This window comes from Mytilus galloprovincialis, chromosome 7 (genome assembly GCF_965363235.1).
Source record: "Mytilus galloprovincialis chromosome 7, xbMytGall1.hap1.1, whole genome shotgun sequence".
Taxonomy (NCBI): domain Eukaryota; kingdom Metazoa; phylum Mollusca; class Bivalvia; order Mytilida; family Mytilidae; genus Mytilus; species Mytilus galloprovincialis.
In genome coordinates this window covers 14,083,166-14,107,733 of record NC_134844.1, presented here as the reverse complement: position 1 = coordinate 14,107,733, position 24,568 = coordinate 14,083,166, and the positions used below count along the sequence as shown (strand labels likewise).

The following is a 24,568-nucleotide window of genomic DNA, read 5'->3' as shown; positions in this document are numbered from 1 at the left end:
ATTGGTGTGCTACCGACTTAAGCTACATATACAATGTACATCTTCCATTTGTGTGCTACCGACTTAAGCTACATATACAATGTACATCTTCCATTGGTGTGATACCGACTGAAGCTACATATACAATGTACATCTTCCATTGGTGTGCTACCGACTGAAGCTACATATACAATGTACATCTTCCATTGGTGTGCTACCGACTTAAGCTACATATACAATGTACATCTTTCATTTGTGTGCTACCGACTTAAGCTACATATACAATGTACATATTTCATTTGTGTGCTACCGACTTAAGCTACATATACAATGTACATCTTTCATTTGTGTGCTACCGACTTAAGCTACATATACAATGTACATCTTTCATTTGTGTGCTACCGACTTAAGCTACATATACAATGTACATCTTCCATTGGTGTGCTACCGACTTAAGCTACATATACAATGTACATCTTCCATTTGTGTGCTACCGACTTAAGCTACATATACAATGTACATCTTCCATTGGTGTGATACTGACTGAAGCTACATATACAATGTACATCTTCCATTGGTGTGCTACCGACTTAAGCTACATATACAATGTACATCTTCCATTGGTGTGCTACCGACTTAAGCTACATATACAATGTACATCTTCCATTGGTGTGCTACCGACTTAAGCTACATATACAATGTACATATTTCATTTGTGTGCTACCGACTTAAGCTACATATACAATGTACATCTTTCATTTGTGTGCTACCGACTTAAGCTACATATACAATGTACATCTTTCATTTGTGTGCTACCGACTTAACTAACATAATTCAACAGATATGAAACTGATGATGATTATTTCAGGTCAGCTGTGCTTATTCCGTAAATCAGGTATTTCTATAAATACAATCGAAGTACAACACAAGGTGTCAACTCTAGGACTGCTGCTAAACAATACGACAAATGCCACTTCTTCAAAATTATCACAGATTGTTACAGAATTATTATCAGAAGGAGCCAATCCGAACATGATACCGCAGGGAGAAGATTCACCTCTGATTATATCTGTAAGGAAAAAAATGTCGGATGTTGTAGATATGCTGATAAAGCACAAAGCCAACGTAAACCACCTTGGGAAAAACGGATACACTGCTATCCATGTTTGTTGTGAAAATGGTAAGTTAGTCAATGTCTAATTAAGTGTATTTAGGGTCGTGTATATTCTTTTTTTACCAAAATCGGTGGTTAATTTCATGCGTGTGTGACATTATATGTTAAATTGATATACTGTTCTTTTAGTTGAAAATATTATCAATTGACAACAGTATCAGTTTACTCAGTTGATTCAAAATACTAAATCTTATTATGCCAGTGAATTCTATGATCAGACAAAGTACAATTAAAAAACAATATATCCATACTTATTTGCAACACATTCATTAAAGTTTGTCAATAGATGAAAGATATCAATAAACTCATCATAGATACAAGGATTGAAATTTCATATTTGCGCTAGACGAGTGTTTAGTCTACAAAGACTCAACAGTGACGCTCGAATGAAAAAATTGTTAAAAAAAAGTCCAAATAAATTTAAATACGAAGTTGAAGAGCATTGAGGACCAAACATTTTTAAAAGTTTTTCCAAAAGCTTGAAACTGCAGAATAATAAGAGAAACTTTTCAACCCTAACATATTTGTTAGGTTCTTTTGCAATAATTGCATATAACTTGATGAACTACTTTTTGTTAAAAACCATGAGTTTATTAGATCTTCTCAATGTAGATGAACCTCACAAATTAATATGAAAGATTTTTAGATCCTTTAAAGATCCTGTAAAAAGAATCTATATATCAAAAACTGTTGACATGTCATGAATCGAGAACAAAACGAACAATCAGAGAGCCAGCAGAAGTATTTGATGGCGATCAGCTGTTATATGCTCTTTGGTCTGGTTGTTGTCTTTTTGATATATTCCCCATTTCCATTTTCAATTTTACTACATTTACTCGTACAAAATAAATAAGATTACAAGGGTATCAAACTTGTCACAATGAATTATTACATACATACTTACGTATGGCGTTGGCGTTGTTATTTTATTTTCGATTTATGAGTTTGACTGTCCCTCTGGTATCGTTCGTCCCTCTTTTACGTAACCTTACCCTAGACGTTTTATATATTATGTTTAGACTATATAAAGGTAATGTTAAACAGTAAGATTTTTTTCAGTGCTTGATGCCACTTCCAGGGAAATAAGTGACATACTGATTGAGGCTGGATCTGATTTGAATAAGCCTAATGACGAAAATGTCTATCCGTTAGAGTCCTTACTAAAGTGTCGACCTTTTGCTAATAGTTACTATTCAGGAAGCAGTTTGCTGTCTGATGGTTCAAGTGCTACTATTGAAAGTTTTTTGTCGAAAATGTTGGAAAATGGCGTAGACCCTAACTGTATCAGAAATAGCAAGTCATCTCCTCTTGTGATTGCCATAGAAAAAGGATTGGGAAACGTTGTAAATCTTTTAATTGATAAAGGAACGAATGTCTTGTATACAGATGGTAAAGGTGAAACGCCTTTCATCACCTGCTTAAAATGTAAGATATCAGAAGCTGTTTTCACTACAAGAATCTTTAGAATGTCAAAAGTACTTTGTCGTGATATGTTTAATAAGATATTTTAAGAAAAACTTATTCAACGAGTTAAGCAAAGCCTATTAAATTGTTACAATATATGGGTCACATTTTATTGCACTCTAATGACTAAAACCCCCTTTATTTTTCCTTCATCAAACTGTGATCTTTGATAATAGTCCAAAACACGTTACAAAAAAAGTTTTGGTATTGAACATTAAGAATTATCCTTTCCTATATCACGGTGGTATGCCTTTCCAAACAAGTTATTAATCTTTTTATTTGTCTTAAAATAATCCTTATTTACATTACAGTGACATCTACAAATAGAGATGATATTATGAAAGCATTAATAGATAAAGAAATTCCTTTAAATGATGTATGCAGTGACGGAGGGTATCCACTGACTCATGTCCTAGAAAGAAAGTTTGACAACAGTGTTGTAGAAATGATGCTTAAAAAAGGGGCCAATTCAAATCTGGTTACACCTGGAAAATCTTCTGCATTGATGCTAGCTATAGCAGACGACCGTTTCAATGTGTCATGTGATCTTATTGAAGCCGGTGCTGACGTAAACTATACAAATGATACCGGAGAAACAGTATTTGGCCTTTTTGCATGTATGTTAATATTTGTTTAAAAAGTACACGAATTTTAAATTTCACATTTGCTTAAACAAGTAGTAAACATTTTCAATTGTATGAAAACTATTTCTGTTACAATTACCAATCTAATGAAAATTGTCGGTAAACAAAATAAGAAGATGTGGTAGGATTGCCAATGAGGCAACTATCCGCCAAAATTCAACAAATAAAACAAACCATACCGTATAGTCGGTTATACAAGGCCCCGTCGATCCAATTAGAAGACTAACAGAGACACTATTAACAATACAATGTACGAAAAACAAATATGACAGACATGAGTTGTTTCAGATATTTTTGCACAGTTTTCTGGAGAGTTGACCGCATACTTAAATGGTTATTTAGATGTAGATAAGTAACGTATTATAAACACCATAATTGCAATTAAGAAATGCAGGCAACACTACCTTTCATTCTATTGTTTTCATTCTTGTTTCAAATACAAATAAGCAGTACAAAATAATAAATAGAATATCACCATTACAATGTGACCATGATAATTATTCAAATTTATAGCTTACGATTGTAATAATCTTTATTCTTTTACTAATCTTTCAGTGAAAGTAAAGGAAAAGCTGGGAAAACAACATGTAGATAAATATCGAAGTACTGGTGAGTTATTAAGAGATGATAGAGAAAGCGTTTCAATTGATATAGAAACGTTGTTATCGCTTTAAAAATAAAATACATGCATATTTTACAATAGTTTGCCTCTATGAAGTTCAACATTTATTTACAAATACTTTGTTTTCCAAATTGAATCATTTTTTGTAAGCTGGTGTCTACATATCGCCATGTGAATCTTATAATGACGTATTGTGGACGTAATTTGAATTGGTTAAAGTGGTAAACATTTAAATCAAACTCTTTTAAGCGTAATATCTTAAATATTTGACTATGACATAAAGCATAAAAATGTTATCTAGGAAATACATGTACGTACATGAAGAGTATTGAAATTGTATATGCTTTGCCTTGAATCTAATTAGTTATGTTTGGAAATATTCTTTCCATTTATAAGAAGTGAGTTTTTTGTTAAAACTATATTTTTTCTTGAACTTTCTTCATTTAACATTTTAAACCATTCTTTTTGGATTGTGTTTCTTAATTTTGAGAATTCAGCCAATTAATTTGATTTTAAAAAAGAACCCCCTTTTCATCAATAATATTATTTATTTGAGTGCTTTCAGTCTTGGAAAAGAAAGGCAAATATGCTTAATCATAATAGATAAATCTTTTAAAACAAAAAAATCATCTCTTCAACATGAAGCATATCATATGTCACATCTGTTAGAAATGTATCATTGAATATGAAGTTAAAGCTAGGTTCACACTGCCGATCAGATCAACTCGATCAAGCCGAATCAAGACAAATTACGTGACCGGGAGACTTGTCGGACTCAATCGACAAGGATGTTCGGGATAGTCTACCATACTCGTCATCGATCTGACCAGCTACCCGAGAGTTTTTGACATGTCAAAAACAATCGAGTAAGGACCGAGAAGCAAGTCACTCGAGAAAAGATCGGGAATTCGTCGAGTAGCGGTCGAATTGATCGGGAAAGGATCGTGTAGAGCTCGAGATTGGTCAGAATACAACAAAATTTCAGATCAGTACTCGATCATTTCGATCTTTGCTCGACTAATGTCTAATCGTTTTAAAGTGTTCGAATGATGTCGCAAAGGGATCGGGTATTGGTCGAGTTGGTCTGTGGTAACATAAATATAGAAATCGCAGTGATCTGGAAGCGAACGGACATTGGTCGAGTTAATCTGGAAATGATCAGACATTAGTCGGGCAAAGGTCGAAATGATCGAGTACTGATCAGAATTTGTGTTGTATTCCGACCAATCTATTAAAAGCATAGTTTATTTACAAAATAACGTTTCCTGATCTGGTACAATTTGTAGGTAAGCTTTAGAACTGGTTATAATATTCAAAGTGCATTAAACGATTTTATCTCGATGAACATATGTTGTATGTTTATATTTGCCACTATGTATACTAATTATTAATTGCATTTTCCTCCCAGAAATTACAAACAACAGGTCAAGAACTATAGTATTTAAAAGCTTTCTAGAGTTTGGTGTTGAGATAGACAAACCAACGAAATCTAAAATTCATCCTCTGTTGGTAGCAGTATGGCTTTGTAATGAGGAAATAGTAAACACGATATTAGAGAGAGGTACAACTGTTGATGATGATCGGTTTGTTGCAATCTTAGCAGCAGCTATAAGACGTGATCAGACTGAGATAGTAAAACTAATGCTCAAATCAAGGCCTTGTGTGAACCACAAAATAGCACTCAAAAGAAAAAAAGCAATTGTTGATGGTATGATATTTGATTGCATAAACTATATTTTTTTTCGTAGATTTTGTTTCGAATTTATATTTGTTTAAATCTTTGTAGTACACTTACTGAGTGATATATCATCTTTATAACAAATTCCCATAATAGTTTTCATTAAACTTTTATATCGTGGATTTCACGCCAAGGTGTAACCCCTTACTTTTGTTGCAAAAGTGTTTAATTTACCTATAGTAAGGACAAAGCCTGATAATTAACACTTAAACAATAGGCAACATATACCAAAAGGATATTCAATCTCAGAACTCGATGACAAACTGACGACGCATTGACAAAAATTGAAATACAACTAAAATATCACATTTAATTTTGATATCAGTGAATGAAGTTTCATTCGTTTGATGACATTAATTTGAAAATTAATTGTTTAACAATACATAACGTTTAAATCGAATTAACATAAATTAATAAATTTTAAAAGCATTCAAATTACACTATTTTAATTGAAAATGTTACGAACAGCGTCTCAATTTTTTTATGTTCATAACGTAGGAGGTTCTAGTGAAAAATACAGGAAGATTTCTTCATCGTCATCTGTTGTATCGGAAAGTCCTACTTGTTCCACAAATGATACAGTTTTAGAAATGGTATTAAGAGATATGCCGGAATTGTCCATCGATCAGAAAGAGCAATTTGTTAATCTTCTTCTTGAATACAAAGCCGATCCAAATCTGGTGGAAGATGGTAGACATTCGCCTCTGTTGCAAGCGGTTCTCCTTGGAGCGCCAAAATTAGTAAAGGCTCTATTGGATGCAAAAGCCAATGTAAATCATAAAGGGATAGAAAACTACACACCACTGCATGCACATTTCAGAAATGGTAAGTATTTTTTATGTAATATCTTTGAAAACATATCTAACAATTAACGATAATTATTGTATTTTTAGAGTCTAAAATCTTGTAACAACTTTAAGATAAATATATATGGTTTATAGATTTGTATATGAGGTTGTTGTCTCTTCAACACGTTTTCAATTTCTATTTCCATTTTATATTCAAAGGATAAGGAAATATGTCAAACATTGGTCAAAGAATTTAAAGGGCACATTCTATAGGTCAGCATAGATGAAATTATATGTGTTCTCCTCATAGGAGTCTGTTCTTTAATGACGTTTTTTTTTATCTTGTTTGTATTGGCCAAAAACTAAAGGAGATAAAGAGATTTGGAACAAAAGAAAATTGTTATATCAAGAAAAAGACAATTAGTCGTTAATCATGTTCTAGCTTACAGAAGTAGAGTGTGTCCATAATGGCGTTGACAAAGATAAGCATAGAACTTGGTGGACGACATAAGCTCTTTGTAGCCTCTAGTTTAACATCGAACCAATACATATTTCAAAACGATTAATGTAACCTTAACTAGACCATGGATCAAAATTAGGCAACAGTAGTTTACATTTATGTTTAAATCTCATAAATCGACAAAAAGATCAACCAAAGTACAAACAATCGTATAAAAAGAAACAATATTCGGGGTGTCAACATATTCAAGGGATACCGCCATATATGAATCGCAGTTATTGTGCTTTAATCCTCCATCACCATGTTACACAATATCATCAAAGATACAATCGGGATTTGGATACAATCGGAATATTACAGATTAGAAGACTACATAAATATGGTATGACTGCCTATGAGACAGCTGCTTCCCAGAATTCAAATGACACTTTAAATACGAATTACCGTACAGTCTCCTACAATGGGAAAACAACTCATACATGAAAATATTTTGGTTTCTTAAATGTTAGACTTTAAAAAATGGATTAAGAGTATAGAAAACATACATATCACATCAATCAATCAACTCTAGACGGTGTCGCAAAATTTATTAAGTCTTATTTGCAGCTGGTCGTCGACATAACTTTGTTGGAAAAGATTAAGAGTAATGGGTACATCCCGGTAATGTACTGTGTAAAGAGTAAGCCTTTAAGGGCGTGACGAATCAATTTAGATATAAACGCTATACAATAAGACAGAGAGAAAGTTACTGATAAGAAATGAAAAGTTGACATTTGATTCTAGCGTGTCAATATTGTGTTCTGCGATTTCCATTTCTGTATTCGATCTTTAAATTAAGCATAGTTAATAATATTGTAACGACTGAATTATCAAGAATATGATGTAGAGGTTATTCAGAAGTCTTAGTTTTGTTATAAATAAGTCACAGATAACATATAAAGATTTGCATACAAAATCAGTGTTGTGTATTTGGTTGTTAGTTTGAACAACAATATATTTGTTTAGAAAGGATAATAAAAGTACATCCACAACCAAGGGTTATTGAGTGCATGTCTTGCGTCTTAGCTTTTGAAAGCGATTCTGACTGCATGACTGATTGAACAACTTTGATCTATTCAGATAAAGTTATAGTTTTGGATTGACCGGGTAACCACTTTTTTTCCATTAGTAAAATGAAGTTCTTGGTATGAAATAGTGTTCCTTTGACCAGAAAATCGGAAAGTTGTACATTGTTTACGATCATGTAGATTTAATAGTGGAACTACACTTGTATTGGGATAATGATAATATAGCAATGGAAGTGTCAAATTACTTCATTGCGCGTTAAGATCTCTTATACCTGCCTACGCATAGAATACTTCGATGTAGATGTATGTGTCATGAAGGGTTTTGTTTTTAGTCTTTGAGTAATCAGGAATGTTTTGATGGTAAAACAAATGAAGGATACAATGTTTATCGTTCAAACTCTTTTGCCAAATGTAAATTAAAACAAACTGTTATTTCCCGTCCTTAGAAGTAATTTTCATTAATTTATCAAACCTGCAATAAACAATGTCTACAATTATTTGCAACAAATCCATACCTAACGAAATTTGAATCATTAACGGCAATGTGTCTGGCATCTTGGAAATGGTAATAGAGTTATGATGTTGGTATGGAATGTTTAGTTCCAATACAGGGAAGGTTTCTTGAACAGAAGATCCAAAACCACCGACAGACAGGTTCTGAATTGCAGATCTTATAAAAAATGACACAGAAATTAATAACTATAGGTAACAGTACGGCCTGCAGCAAAGCACATACCGCATAGTCAGTTATAAAAGGCCCCGAAATGACAATGTAAAACATTTCAAACGAGAAAACTAACGGCCTTATTCATTTGAAAAAAATAACGAAAAACAAATATGTAACACATAAACAACAGAAAACCACTGAATTACAGGCTCCTGACTTGGAACAGGCACATACATAATGTACATACATACATAAATGTATACTTTTGATGCATTTGCCTCATATTGTGTCGAATACACATGCGAAATATTAATTATATTTAACAGCTCCTTTGCAAGGGGATAAAAGAAGGGAGTAATGCTTATCTTAGAAAAAAGGTAAAAATGGTGGTTTACTAATAGTTATCAAAGGTACCAGGATTATAATTTAGTACGCCAGACGCGCGTTTCGTCTTAATAAGACTCATCAGTGACGTCCATACCAAAATATGTATAAAGCCAAACAAGTACAAAGTTGAAGAGCATTGAGGATCCAAAATTCCGAAAAGGTTGTGCCAAATTCGGCTAAGATTATCTATGCCTGGGATAAAAAAAATCCTTAGTTTTTCAAAAAAATCTAACAGTTCTAAAAAATAAATCTGTCTTAAAAAAACTGTTATCAAATTGTCGTGACTATTATTTTAAGCAGTTTTATTTGGTCTAAATTCACAAAACGTTTTTGTATGGTTTCTGGAGTATATTCCTTTTTTGATCAAATTGATGAAAAACTTTGAAATCTGTTCAAAACAGTCAGATATAAGTCGTAATCAAATTTATATGTATAACTTTCAATTTTCGATTTCAAGTAATTATATATTAAACCTTAACCATTTTACAGATAGGAAAGCCACTCTCATAGCAAGCAATACCAATGACCAACATTTAATCCTAGACATGCTGCTGCAGGCCGGAGCCTCACTGAAATCGAAGACGATATACGAAGAAATGCCACTACACATAGCACTAAGATGCAGAATCAGAAACAACCAGAAATATCTTGACAATATTCGTGCCCTATTAAAGTACAGCACAGAGGTAAACATCCCAGATAAACAGAAAACGTACCCACTGAATGTTGCTGCCAAATGCTGTACATGTGATATTATTATAAAAATGATGTCACTCGGGGCTGACATATCATCAAAAGACAGCGATGGCAATACTGCTCTACACTGTCACATGGGTGTGTATTATGTATTCTGTACGCATGAAACAGGATTTGATAACTCCAACTATTATTTAAAAATCTACTCAATCTCCGAAAACAATACACGGACGTTGACAAAACTTTTGACCTTAGCATATCATAGAAAGTTATTCGAAATCATATAAAGCGTTTATCGAAATCAATACCATGCGAATCTACTTCAGGTGGTACCCAACACTTTCACTAAAACTAATTTGGCTCGATTAATTTTCGTAAAATTTTGTTAAAGTATTTACAAAAATATAAAAATTTAAAATTTTTTGAACCAACCGTTTTGTCAGAAAAATTACACTGATTATATAGCAATTTGACAACCACCAATTTTGATCATTGAGAAGCTTAATATTCCTTTTACAACACAACGTAATTTAAACGTTTAGCTGACTTTACAGAGTTATCTCCCTGTAGTGTTAGGTACCACCTTAAAGTTTAGTAGAAGTTACATTGAATGAAATGATTTTAATCATACCAAAATTAATTTAGATTGACTTTAACCAGTTTTATTGCCTAAGTTATATCTACTTTGGCATTAACGACTTTTCAAAACATGTGTGAAATGGTGCACAGCCATTCAATACGATTACGCCTATAGTAACAGAAAAACTGAATATGTACTTCTCGTAATATAAAAGAATATTTTGTCATATCTTGAACTCCAGTCTACACATTATATTTTTTTATCCAATGCATAAAAAGAAAAAAACGTGAAAAAGGATGTTATATGTTATAGATCGCTGGAGTGTTACTTCATGGTTGCAAACTAGCCTTGTATTCATATCAAACAGAGACAAAAAACCTTTGGAAACAAAAGCAGGGTTCACATTAAAAGTAATATACAAAAACGGAATTACCATCTAGGCAAAATTGACAATGAACATGGGGAATGTGCCAAAGAAACAACAACCCGACCATAGAACAGACATATTTTTAGTCTTTTGATCCAAAGAATGGAACTTTTAATACTGTACTACATTACATGATGTTAAATATTCTTGAAGAAATAATACATTTTCGATTAATTGAAAAAGGTTCATATCATATGAAAACATCTTTGACCAATTATACTCTAGAATATTAGAAACATCAGTATGCTGAATCATTTGTGCAAATTTGTTAGACTGATTAATAAACAGCTGGACTCTTAGGGGAAACATTGTTTAATAACTTTTATATAATATTGTATGCATGCACATGATGGTAATGTGTTTTTATATTACATGCAGCTGGAAATATTTTTCCAGTTGTAGATTATCAATTGTATTAATTCTGACTATATGTTATATTATAAATGTTTATAATATCTTCGACCATGGATTTTGGTTTATGAGAATAAAAATATATACTCTTCTCCTTTATTATACTTCGATACTGTTTTGTACCGTTTACAATTATTTCTATTGTTTATAGTATTTGAACAGTATGGAAAATTCCCTATATCTTAATGTATGGTATTATTGTTGCATATTTAAGATGCTACATCATTTGATAAAGACGTAGTGTCAGCATTGCTGAATTCGGGCGCTGAAATAAATGCAGTCAATAATATTGGAGAAACGGTGTTGATGCGTCACATAAGGAAATCAAATCGACAATCAACTCCCAACACGTTAAAGTTTTTGCTAGATCATGGGGCTGATCCAAATATTTGTGATACAGAGGGCAATTCAACGTTAATGGAAGCAATTAATCACGATTTCTATTCAGCTGTTAGCATTTTGGTACAGGTACGAGTTAGAAAAAGCATACTAAAACACCCGGCTTATACTTTTATACACTGTTTCGTCTGCATGAGTGGACTTATTTAAAACCAAAAGAATTAAAATGCCAGATGAATACTAAAATTTAAAAAAAAACACCATTGGAAACAAAATATGTTAAAAAAAAGATGTGTACAATTTGGCAGAAACAATTCTTCTTTGATATAGAAAGCAGTCACTGCTTTGATGCTTTAGCGTTTTTGTTTACAGAAATAATAGTATCATTAATTTTAACTATCAGCCCATTAGAATAACATTCTGATCATGGGAAGCTGAAACAATAGTGGACTGAAAATCAACAAGCAGTCGCGCAAATCCAGTTGTTTAGAAAATAAAAATAATGTTAGAGCATTATTTAGTATGTCGGCAGATCATTAAAACATTGTTAATAGTTGTTTAAAGTATGGCTAAGACAGTCTACACTATTTCATTTTGATTATCTTCCAAAACATGTTGTTCTTATAAGCACAAGATATATTGACACACGAGCACAATCTTACTGTGTACATTCTCTTTAAATACATTTTGATCCCTATGAAGTATACATTTTAGCTATTGGTATAATTTGTATCAAACAATTATACATATATTTACTCTGCTTTAAATTAAGTAAGTATGCGAATATAATGTACATACTCAACGGGGATGAAACAGGAATAGCCACTTATTTCTAAGATATTTTTAACGCTTCGACCTTAGAAAGATTTTGTTTTCCTATTATATTCGAAATAATTCATTCATGTCATGCTCTATGCTTATTTTGACGTGTAAAGTTTCGATAAATATAATGCTTACCCATGTTCAAAATGAGCATAGAGCATAATATAAAGGATTCTTTCTCAAGTAAAGGGCAAATTATTTTTTTCAAGTGTAAGATCCTTTTGATATTCCCGTCTGTTCATCAATAGTTCTTACTTCAGCATATTGTGTTTGAACCTGCTATAATCAAACTGCATAACAATTTTGCTCTTGTCCTTTTGTTGTGACATAACATTTACCAAAAATCATAACTTTTAAGATCAGCGAGTCACTTGATTCTGTGTATATGTTATGATTATTTTTTCAGTTATACACTTTTGTTAATACGGCGATCATGATAATAATTATCTATGTCTGGGTTTTTTCGTGACTGAAACATTATTTTAAAAGCTGGCTTGAAAAGGTATAAATGAGTTTGGGTTCAACTCTATGATGTCCGGTTAAAAATTAAATTGACACTTAAAAATGTGTATGCTTTCGAAGAGCTTTTCTGTTTTACCTTCATTGGTAACTATAAAAAAAAGTATGTGAAAGCTATAAAAAAAACTATATAAAAACACAACTCCCTTAATGCTTACATCCACTTTATATGCACTAATCTAGTGGAAACTTGTCTGATTGGAATTCCTACCACACTTCTTATGTTGTTGAACATAAGGTGGAAAGTTTGACCTTTAAAGAATGCTTACAGCAGCGATTGCAAAACTACATGCTTTGTTAATATACATAGGAACTAGAACACACCCGCGAAATCGCGGGCATTTAGAGCGTAGTTTAAAGTATGTAAATTGTTGTTGGAAGAATTTTGTAAAATATTGAATGACTGGAGAATTTCAGCAAAAGTATCATAAGTCATATATAGGTTATTTGGGACAGGAAAATGCTTTTTTTTTATCCCTCCTCCTTTATTTCCAAAATTCCCAATTTTTGGTTTTCTATCAATTTCAATATGAACATAGTTTTCATTTAGTATGTTATGAGCATTTAAGTAAGGAGCCTGTAATTCAGTGGTTGTCGTTTGTTTATGTGTTACATATTTGTTTTTCGTTCACTTTTTTGTTCATAAATAAGGCCGCTAGTTTTCTGGACAGGTTTGAATTGTTTTACATTGTCAGTTTGGGGTTACTATATAAATATAGTGTATTTACTTTCAATTCTAAGTTTACTAATCGATCCATGGTGGTCATTGATAAAGTATACAGACCCTCTCTATTCAATAAAGTCTGTGACCGCCGTGGATAGTAAACTTGAAAATGATAGCAGATAGAATTCTGAAAATACACTTTATTCTTTGTATATGTATGTTCAAAGTATACAGAAAAACGCAAACTGGAAGTGAAATCTGACTGAAAAAAATTTCCGATGACGGGACAATATCCGGATGCCTTTTTTCTCGTTTTACTCCCAAAATAACTCAATCTGAATAATCATATGAATGGATGACAAATGCGACTATGCACTGTACCTACAGGACAGAGAGGCGTGTTGATTAATTTATTGTGGAAAGGAGAGAAGCGGCACCAAAAATGGTCTTATCGTTTAATAGTATAGATGTGACCGCCGTGGATAGTAAACTTGAAAATGATAGCAGATAGAATTCTGAAAATACACTTTATTCTTTGTATATGTATGTTCAAAGTATACAGAAAAACGCAAACCGGAAGTCTAATCTGACTTTAAATTTTGTCCGATGACGGGACAATATCCGGTTGCCTTTTTTCTCGGTGTTCTCCCAAAATAACTCAATCTGAATAATCATAGGAATGGATGACAAATGCGACTATGCACTGTACCTATAGGACACAGAGGCGTGTTGATTAATTTATTGTGGAAAGGAGAGAAGCGACACCAAAAATGAGGTCTTCTCGTTTAATAGTATAGATGATAAAACGTTATCAAAGTTAGTTATACTTGGGATGTTTAGTGTAAGTTGCAATTTCTAATTCTGTAGGTTGGACAACTATCACAAATGTCAAAATTTTTGCTAGATGGCAATGGTTGACTACCTTTAGCTAAGATAATATCATTTGAATAACAACATATCATCGAAACTCATCAAACAAAGACACTGACTTAGATAGAACGTGGCTGAGTTTCGGCTTAATTCCTCATCCTTAACAAGCACTGATCTGAGAGTTTAAAAGCTATTCACAACTATTAACATCTTATATAACATATCATGTATCTAAGACTTAATTTCGATTAGTTCACACCCAACATCCGATGGATTGAGTTTGGAGATATCATTAGAAGTTAGAAAAAATAAACGAAAACAAAAACATGATCTTCGGTTATCAGCCAAATTTAAAAACCAAATCCTTGCATCTCTGGGAGATTAAGTAAAGGTAATGTTATTTGTTATTATGAAATCCCTGACATCAATATTGAATTCACTAGTACATGTGATACAATAGGTGATAGATTCGTATATTACGCTCATTGAAATTCAAAACGTCACAACAGTCACGGTTAGGTGATATTCTGCAATATCAAAAACAGAAGACAATTTCTGTTTAGAAAATTATGAAAGGACAAGGACACGTTCTTATAGATTATTTCCATGTATATATGATTTGTGTTTTAGTAGTTGCTAATTGCATATTTGTTCGAAACTTGTCTTACTAGCGATACTGTTATGAGAGTAACAATATATGTGTTTCTCTTAAGGTAAATTATTGCAAGGGCTGTGATCTTATCCTACACAACCATTTAACAATGCAGAATCTAGAATATTTTAACATTCTTTTACATGTATATTTGTTAGCACAACGCAAACATTAACCATGTTGGAAAAGACGGAAACACAGCTCTACATTTATGTTTATTGAAAGGTATTTTATGATTGTAGACTACAAAAACAAATTAAATTTGTTCTTAAGACAGGACAAGAAAAAATTATACAATAAAATTAATGGTACCAATTTTCTTGCATCAGATGCGCATTTTTTTACACGTATGGTGCTACAAGAGTGTATCTAAATGAAGATACCTGAAAAAAAAGGAAACATTTTGACCTTTATAATCATCATCGCTATAAACTCTAGATTTAAAACCTGCACACAAACTTTTACTTTTATGATAGATCATAAGGACTGAAAATATCTAAAATATCTAAATGATCTACACAGTACTTTTTTGTTTATACAAACATCATTTTTATTATGTTTTACAATAAAAAGTAAAATAACAAAAACAATAAAATTCTAAGGGAACACTGTTTTGCAGTTAAACCACACTTATACAATTAACCACATTTATGAAACTCGAAAAGTGGATCCCAATTCGAATCAGCTCATTGGTAATTAGAGAAAAGAAATTATTTTAAGTGTTAACACTAAGTTTGTGCTATATTCTATGCATGTCTTTCGTAATAATGATACACCTATAGCTAACATGCACGGATCTTCTTCTATTCGACGTTAAGGCACTCATTTGACATTGCACGTTCTTAGTTAAACCTTAATAGCAGACCAATAATATACAAATATTACAAAAAAATAACTGAGTTAACACACGAGAATTGCTGAACCGTCTAAAATACACGAAGACAAATATAAGGCAAAATCAAATTATTATTGACAGGAAGAATAAAAAGAAAGATAAATTATTCAAGGCATTCATGGAATTATGGTATTAGATGCCTTCAATAATCTGTATCTTAATATATGTATGTATACACATTCATTGAGAATATGTATTTACATGTAATCTATTGAAACGGATAATTTATCAAATATCTTCACTATGCTATCAAACAGCCGTATTAATCCGTTTTGTATTTGTTTTTTATAGCTACTAAACGGTATAAAATTGATGTGTTATGAAGACAATATAGTGATTGATGGTTGATTGCGTTCTCTTCTTGTTGTGTCAAATGGATGGGTATATCAATAACTATCATACCACATCCCATTATTTTTGTTATTCGAATTATAAAATCAAATTGTAATCATGTTTGTGTATTTACATTTTGTAGGACCTTTGCAGAATGACAGTGCAAAAGATTTTAAATTAAATCAATTTAAAGAACTTCGTGAAGAATTGTTTGAAGGTAAGATAGAGAGAGAAATGGAAGATTCAAAATGAATAACCAATCTCTTAAGCCTAAACAGTAACACAAATCGACACGTCAAATACCCTACAACTAGCAAAATACAAACAACAGTCAACATAACATTGCATAGAAACCAAGGACTAAGCAACATGAACATTGTGAAAAACCTGGACTCAACGGATTAAGAAGTACAAGAGTTTTATCGTTTTTCAGAAATTTTGTATTGTTATGAGTTACAATGTATGACTAAATCAGCAAAGATCAATCGAAACAATATCGCATACAGATATTTAATATAACTGCTAGGTATTTGGGTGATATATTAGCAATGATGACGATTTCAGTATGTACATTTTTTTATGCTGAACTCACTTAAAATAGAGCTATAACTTACAATAAAATATGTCCTCTCTTGATCTTGATATCTATATATATATTTAACGGGAACCTTAATACAAAAGATAAAGACTTTCAGCTCTTTGGTCGAGGTGTGGTCTCTTTGAAACATTTTCCGTTTCCATTTTCCAATTTATTTCCCCCTTATTGATATCCTTTAAGTGTGAACATACATGAACGCAAACTAAAAATTGAAATTTTAACGAAACACCTACATGTATCACCAAAAGGAATGTTTTGATTAGAAAGTAAAACTAACGATTTGACGATTGTTCTTCAAACTCTAGTGCTTAATCGTCCATCTGTTTCATATTATTGAAAAAATCAAGCAGACCTTCCTGTTTTGGTAGCATCATGAATTTCAAGTTCACGCGCATGTTGTCTAGTCAAAGCTGTTTGGTTTGCTGAATAATGTTAAATCAATACTTTCAAAGACGTTTCGAGGAGTATTTGTGACACATAAACAATTAAATGTTACCAGAAAACTTGTGTAATTTGTGTATTCAATTCATTGAATAAAGAAAAAATTCTCTATCTTTTTTCAAGTTCAAAGATTATTAAAAGTTATCTATGACTTCCATATGGTGGTTGCACAGCATACGATGTTCGTCCGTCTGTTTGTTTGACAATGCATATTTTTGAAACAAAGGTTTCCTGAAATCATTCCAATAGATATACAGGAAAGAATCAAGTCTTTGCATTATGGAGTCAGTGCTCTATTGGTCAAAGTCGATGTTACTAAAAATACAGTTTTTAAACAATTGGTATCTGGATAAACTTAAATGTCACTTGTGTTATCAAAATGTAGTCAAAAGCTGTATAGCTTTATCTATACCGATAACTTTCCCAAATTCTAAACAAAAGAATTATTCTCAGAAAATAGAACTATCAGTTTTCATTTTCAGCTTACTACCTTATGCGTAGCCTGAGTTAGTGGCTTAGTTGATTTTTTTTTTAAGACGGTGCTTAAAGTTTTTACAGTGTACACGAACCATTGATATAAAATTTATAACTTTCGCATGCTATTATCCAACCAATATATGCTCATAAGAGTATTCTATATATTTTAGAATCAGGCTCGGCAGACAAAAAACGAAAAAGAAACTACTTAATGGATAATTCAAACAAACTTGCCAAAATGTCGGACTTTTCAGGAGTTCAAAATCGTAGAATTGTGCATTCTTATGAACTGAACGCGCTACCAATGAAAGCATCAGAGCAATCATCGTCTGCTGAAACAAATGAACACGACAGAAATGATTACGTTAATCAAAACAAAGGTATAATTATTAAGTAGATGAATGATAAAATGTTTTAATGATAAGGAAGATGTTTTCATTTACAATAGTCGAATACGCATATTGTTAGAAATCAACATGACAACAAGTAAGATTTCCTGTTCGAGTCAACCACTTCGTCCTGGTATGAAGCCTACTTTGGGAGTATTTACTCATCTTTAATTCTGTCAGATTTTTACGCATGCATATTATCTTATAGATATACGAATGATTTGTTTAAAAATTAAGGAATATTAGTGATCGACATAAACACGAACAAATATTATTCCATTATTTTAACATGCAATTAAAAAGAATGTTTTTTTTATATCAACTCCACCTGTCTGCTGTTATCCAGCTTAGTCAGTAATATTTTTGGTATATCATTGTGTTCGAGTTAGAAATTTTCATTGCACATATTATTTTTCTTTTCATTAAATGTTACGATTTAGGGATGTTTTTCCTATTGTAACCCTTAAAAAGAACTTTTAGGAATCTGTTTGGGGCTTGTATTTCAGGGGTAGTCGATTTTTGCTGTTTTACATATTTGATTTTCGTTTTATTATTTTGTACATTAATTATGCCGTTAATTTTCTGGTTTGAATTGAGTATTTTTTTCATTTTGGAACATTTTATAGCTGACCAAATAGTATGGGATTTTCACATTGTTAAAGGCTCTACGATGACCTACAGCTGTTAATATCAGATTATTACATGGCATTTTTCATATCGCATGTATTATCAGCCCTAGGTTCAATATCAGCCCTAGAGCCGCATGGCTCGATGGCTGATATTGACCGAGGGCTGATAATACATGCGATATGAAAAATGACATGTTATGATCTTTTTATCATATGCTTCAACAGTACAGAAAAATAACAGATTCATATATTGATCCTTTTACGTGGTTCCTGAATTTTACGGCCGTCGGGCCCAAAATTTGATACATTCGATATGAAATCTTTCTATCATATGCCTCAACAGAGAGAGAAAAAAAAACATTTTAATATAGACGAATCAACAAAAAAATAATTCAACAACATACATAATGATCATTGTCTAGAAATGTCAACTTTTTAAAGAAACTTTCTAAATTATGTTTCAGAAAAACTTATAAAATGCATTTATTGGCTATTTTCTTTTTTTTTTATTTTACTTATATTTTTTTTTATATTTTAAACAATATACTTTCCAGTATTCAAATAATTGTTTTGTGCACTACTTTGTAATGTTTTTCACTGTAAACGTAGCATTGAGGTGTATTTTCCGGAATTGGCCGAGTATTACCGGAATGCCATGTGATAACGTTACGGAAAGGCATGTGATAACAATCGAAGCATGTGATAAACTTTTCATATCAGCCCGCTTAGCACCAATTCGAAAAATATGGAATTTACGTCAATTTAATGCTATTATCATACGGTAAAATTTATATGTTATTTAGTCTAAGTATATGATAATGTCTATTATTTTGTCTCCTGTTGGCAATAATACCACATCTTTTTTAAATTTGCAAAGCATGGACTCGATAATATGTTTTTACATTTCTTTTGTATTTTTGTGAAGATGTCATCTAATCAACCATCGAGATGACCTCCGAAGACCACCTACTGCAATTTAACACGATATAAGCATAAATATAAATTTAAATAGATATTGCCACGTAGAATTGGATTTGTATTAGTTTGATTGATCTCTACTGTAAATTAAAAGCATTTTTATTTTGATGTGAGCGTCACTGATGAGTCTTATGTAGACGAAACGTGCGTCCGGCATATTAAATTAGAATCCTGTTACCTTTGATAATTATTGTCATCTTTGGTACCAATATTAAATTCTTTATTGCGGATAGTATTAATCAACCCAATTTCATTCTTCTTTTACTTTCAATGTTGAAATTGTTTTTCATTAAATAACTGATTACATGCGTAGCTACGAGGTTACATTGAAGGTCACATGCATGAGTACGGATTCAATTAGTCACTTGTAAGTGAATAGTTCATTGGCGATGATCTAGCTTATTGATACACAATTGAACAAAGTTGTCTACTAAAATCGAATTATGTTTTCACTATTTCACTTTCATAAATGATTAAACATACAAAACATTTTTGATATTTTTAACAGTTTGCAGCTCATGACCCTTGCACATATTATGCATTCATTTTGATTTGCTAACCGTGCTCCTTAATTCATAAATGGTTCTTATTAAAAATGTTTAAAACAAACCCAATATTTATGAATTTAATCTACAGAAACTGATGACGGATATTGGGAACTCATGAAGATTATAGACTTTTTAATCTCGCATAAAGCAAACGTAAACCACAACAATGAAGGTGATGACTCTCCCTTGATATTAGCCGTACGCACGGAGAACTCTGAAGTTGTACAAAGAATTCTAAAAGCAAATCCAAATATGTTCTACCGCGGAAAAGACCACTTGAATGCCATTGATATTTGCTTGACAGTTGCAGATGATTTGCGTGTCACGACAATTGGACCTGCTTTTTTGAAAGACGGAGTCTTGGGCAGGTTAGCAAACAGTAAGTGTTTTTAGCTCACCCAGGTCATCTGGCCCAAAGAGCAAAGTGAGCTTTTCTCATCACTTATTGTCCGCCGTCCGTAAACTTTTCCTCTGAAACTACTGGGCAAAATTTAACCAAACTTGGCCCCAATCATCATTAGGGTATCTAGTTTTAAAAATGTGTCCGGTGATCTGGCCAACTAGCCAAAATGGCCACCATGGGTAAAAATAGAACACAGGGGTAATAACATTAACGGTACCAATTTTTCTGCACCAGATGTAGATTTTGGGTTATATCTCTGAAACCAAAGCATTTAGAGCACATATGCCGGGGGTAAAAATGTTTTTCAGGAGTTAAAATGTTTTTAAGAAGTAAAAAATTTTATCAGGTCAAGATCTATCTGCTCTGAAATTTTCGGATGAATCGGACAACCCGTTGTTAGGTTGCTGCCCCTGAATTAGTAATTTTAAGGAAATTTTGCCGTATTTGGTTATTATCTTGAATATTATTATAGATTGAGATACACTGTAAAGAGCAAAAATGTTCAGCAAAGTAAGTTCTACGTCAACAGTATCAAAATGGTTAGTTGACCCCTTAAGGAGTTATTGCCCTTTTATTGTCAATTTTTAACAATTTTTTGGTAAATTTTTGTTATCTTTTAAAAAAATCTTCTCCTTTGAAACTATTTAGATTAATTTAACCAAAGTTGTAAACAATCAACATTACGGTATGTAGTTTTAAAATTGTGTCGGATGACCCCTCCCGCGAACCAAGATGGCCGACATGGCTAATAATAGTACATAGGGTAAAATGCAGTTTTTGGCTCATATATCTTAACCAAAAGCATTTCCAGCAAATCTTTCAGAAAACAAATTGTTCTGTAGGGCAGGATCTATCTGCCCTTAAATTTTCAGAACATTCAGGCAACCCATTGTTGGGTTGCTACCCCTGAATTGGTAATTTAAAGAAAAAAAATCAGCTTTTGGTCATTATCTTGAATATCATTACAGATAGAGATAAACTGCAAAAGCAATAATGTACAGCAAAGTGAGACCTACAAATAAGTTAGCATAACCAAAATGGTCAATTAACCCCTAAAGATGTTATAGCCCTTTATAATCAATTTTTAATAATTTTTGATAATTTTGTAAATTTTTACAAAATAATTTCCACTGAAACAACTTGGCCAAGTTCATTATAGATAGAGATAAGTGTTAGCATCAAGAATGTTCAGTAAAGTCAGATTTACAAACACATCACCATCACCAAAACACAATTTTGTCATGAATTCGTCTGTGCCCTTTGTTTAATATACGCATAGACCAAGATGAGCGACACAGGCTCTTGTTTAAATTTTCTAATACTTTCATATATTCCCATTAATAGTGTCGACATACACATTATATTGAAAAGTCTAAGAGAAGAAAAACACAGACTATCAAAGACGGTCTAAAACCATCATTGATCAAGAAAAAGGATTTTTCCCTTTATATTTTCCATTCAATTTAATGCCCCTGTATTTACACGCAGTTGTTGTAACATCTTAACTGACGTCAAATTCAAGATTCCTACAGTTTAATAATCAGAATAGATTGATCTGATTTATTTTACATCGTGCTCATAATAAAGAATATATCTGTTATCCGAAATATTTAACATTAATTTTGTTCATTTTATTGTTATTTTATGGTGATGCTGTTCCCTTTTAGACCTGTTATATATTATATTTTGTAGTGCACTGTATCAAAATTATATGATCCATCGACCCGAATTAATTATAGTTGGCTATTCTTCAGTCATTTGTATATATTTATAGTCTTAATTGACTTTCCTTTTTAATCTGAGCGTCACTGATGAGTCTTATGTTGACGAAACGCGCGTCTGGCGTATTAATTATAATCCTGGTATATTTGATAACTATTTAATTGAAAACAACGTTCAAACCTAGTATGAGTGTGCTGGATAAAAAACACATTTTGATATATATATAAATGCATTGTATAATCATTAATCATACAGTACCAAATCTATAAGAAGATGGTGAAATGTTGTAGTAGGTAATTTGTCCTTCAGTTAAAAACAAAGATCTTTGAAACTTCACACTGTTATGACACACATATTGAGATCACACCATTTGTGTTGAGTTTGTGTTGCCCAATCTCTTTTTTTATGTTTTGGTTTGTATATACTTTGTGGGTGGTTTGTTCATTATTGATTATTGCCATTGCATTGCATATTTGTCTTCGAGTTTGATGATCTCTTTGGTATCGTTTCATCTTCCTATTATAATGGCGTACGTAGTGTACCCACTTTTATATAATTGTTTGAGGAATTGACCCGTTTCCATGTGTTATAAAAAGTAATAATACAAATATACCGAACGCATACTACGGTTTGTATCTAGCTCCTTTAAACGTCACGGTAAGTTTGCAGAAATGTTCAATACGCGTTCTTCTTCTTATGTTACTGTTTTCAGAAATGTTATGAATTCGTTTTACAAGAAACTTTCAAACATTCCATTCAATTATGACGTTATGTTTCAGGGAGACTGGAATGCCTGAACGAATTAGTTAAACATGCAGATTTGGGGAAAAGAAAGGAACATATATTTTACCAATTATTCAAATTTTTACGTCGCTTTATTACGTTTGATGAAATATTAATTACTAGTATTTGTTCACGACTATTTGACTCTGAAAATACGATCAATGTTAACTTTGCGAAAGATGAAGAGGATTCGCCTCTCATTTTCTTTTGCAAAAGAAGAGTTGTAGCTGTTGTTGAAAAGCTGCTTGGTTGCAATGCTGATGTGAATTACGCTGGAATAGGAGGATCGACTGTTTTACACCATGTTATTGATATTCATGGTAATTATGAACTGAAATTGTAATCAGAAAATATTAGAAGCATTCTTAGAAGCAGTTAAAATCACAAGACATTAAAATTACAAATCGACGCTCTTTTGATAAATTTTAAAATATCCCGTATATTTTATAAATAATTGACGAACACAAACTGCTTTTATAATTCATATTTCTGATAATTATCATGGCCGTCATGGCTAAAAATAGAACACAGGGTAAAATGCAGTTTTTGGCTTATATCTCAAAAACTCCAGCATTTAGAGCAAATAAGACAAGAAGTTAAAGTATTTATTAGGTCAAGGTCTACCTGTCCTGAAATTTTCAGCCGAATTGGGTAACTGGTTTTTCATGTATAATGCCCCTGCATTGATGATTTTAAAGAAATTTTGCAGTTTTTGGTTATTTTCTTGAATATTATTATAGATACAGGTAAACTGTTAATAGCAAAAAAGATAAGCAAAGTAAGATCTACAAATAAGTCAATTTGACCAAAATTGTCAATTGACCCCTTAAGGAGTTATTGCCCTTTAAAGACGTTTTTCACAATTTGTTCATCATGTTGACTTACTTTAAAAAATCTTCTCCTTTGAAACTGCTGTATCAATTTCAGCCAAACTTAGGCTAAATGAGTTTCAGAGTATCTAGTATAAATTTTATATTTCATTTCCTTGTATGTCAGAAACATAGCTCCTATGGCTAAAATAGAACATAGGAGAAAATGATTTTTTTTTTGCTTTTGAAGAAAATAGGACGATTCAAAGAACATTTAAATAATCATTGATGAGAGATTTAACCCAAAAAAATTAAGGTGAGCGTTTCAGGCTCTTGAGAGCCTCTTGTTTATCAAAATATTAGATTATGATTTTTTTTCTAGAAAAAAACTCACGGTTGGAGGGAAATGGAAAAAAAAACCTGACGTATAGTTTTTCTGCACTTGAAGTCAGGTCAAGGTCCTCGGCTATCGATCTGACTACTCGTGCAGAAAAACTATCCGGCAACGGTTGTTATCGGCCTGTTTCTTTGTTACCTTTGTACTGTATCTAATACTTAAACTAGATACAAAGAACTATTTATCAGTTATTTTT

At 32.0% G+C, this 24,568-nt stretch overlaps 1 protein-coding gene across 3 annotated transcripts in view; it reads left to right on the top strand.

The window, feature by feature from the left end:
* LOC143082371 (uncharacterized) overlaps nucleotides 1–23,546 on the top strand; it is a 28,754-nt gene extending 5,208 nt beyond the window's left edge. Inside the window, exons 2-14 of one of the 3 annotated variants that reach the window (XM_076258019.1) lie at nucleotides 848–1,159; nucleotides 2,213–2,578; nucleotides 2,929–3,234; nucleotides 3,817–3,870; nucleotides 5,292–5,591; nucleotides 6,120–6,446; nucleotides 9,480–9,824; nucleotides 11,319–11,572; nucleotides 15,129–15,195; nucleotides 16,341–16,415; nucleotides 17,885–18,094; nucleotides 20,347–20,637; nucleotides 23,163–23,546. In XM_076258019.1, coding sequence (XP_076114134.1) covers nucleotides 848–1,159; nucleotides 2,213–2,578; nucleotides 2,929–3,234; nucleotides 3,817–3,870; nucleotides 5,292–5,591; nucleotides 6,120–6,446; nucleotides 9,480–9,824; nucleotides 11,319–11,572; nucleotides 15,129–15,195; nucleotides 16,341–16,415; nucleotides 17,885–18,094; nucleotides 20,347–20,637; nucleotides 23,163–23,509 — 3,254 coding nt within the window. In that variant the 3' untranslated portion in view covers nucleotides 23,510–23,546. Of the gene's footprint in view, nucleotides 1–847; nucleotides 1,160–2,212; nucleotides 2,579–2,928; nucleotides 3,235–3,816; nucleotides 3,871–5,291; nucleotides 5,592–6,119; nucleotides 6,447–9,479; nucleotides 9,825–11,318; nucleotides 11,573–12,671; nucleotides 12,768–15,128; nucleotides 15,196–16,340; nucleotides 16,416–17,884; nucleotides 18,095–20,346; nucleotides 20,638–23,162 lie in introns of those variants that run through there. The other 2 variants (XM_076258020.1, XR_012980369.1) reach the window with 2 other exon arrangements.
* The last annotated feature ends 1,022 nt before the right edge of the window (nucleotides 23,547–24,568 follow it).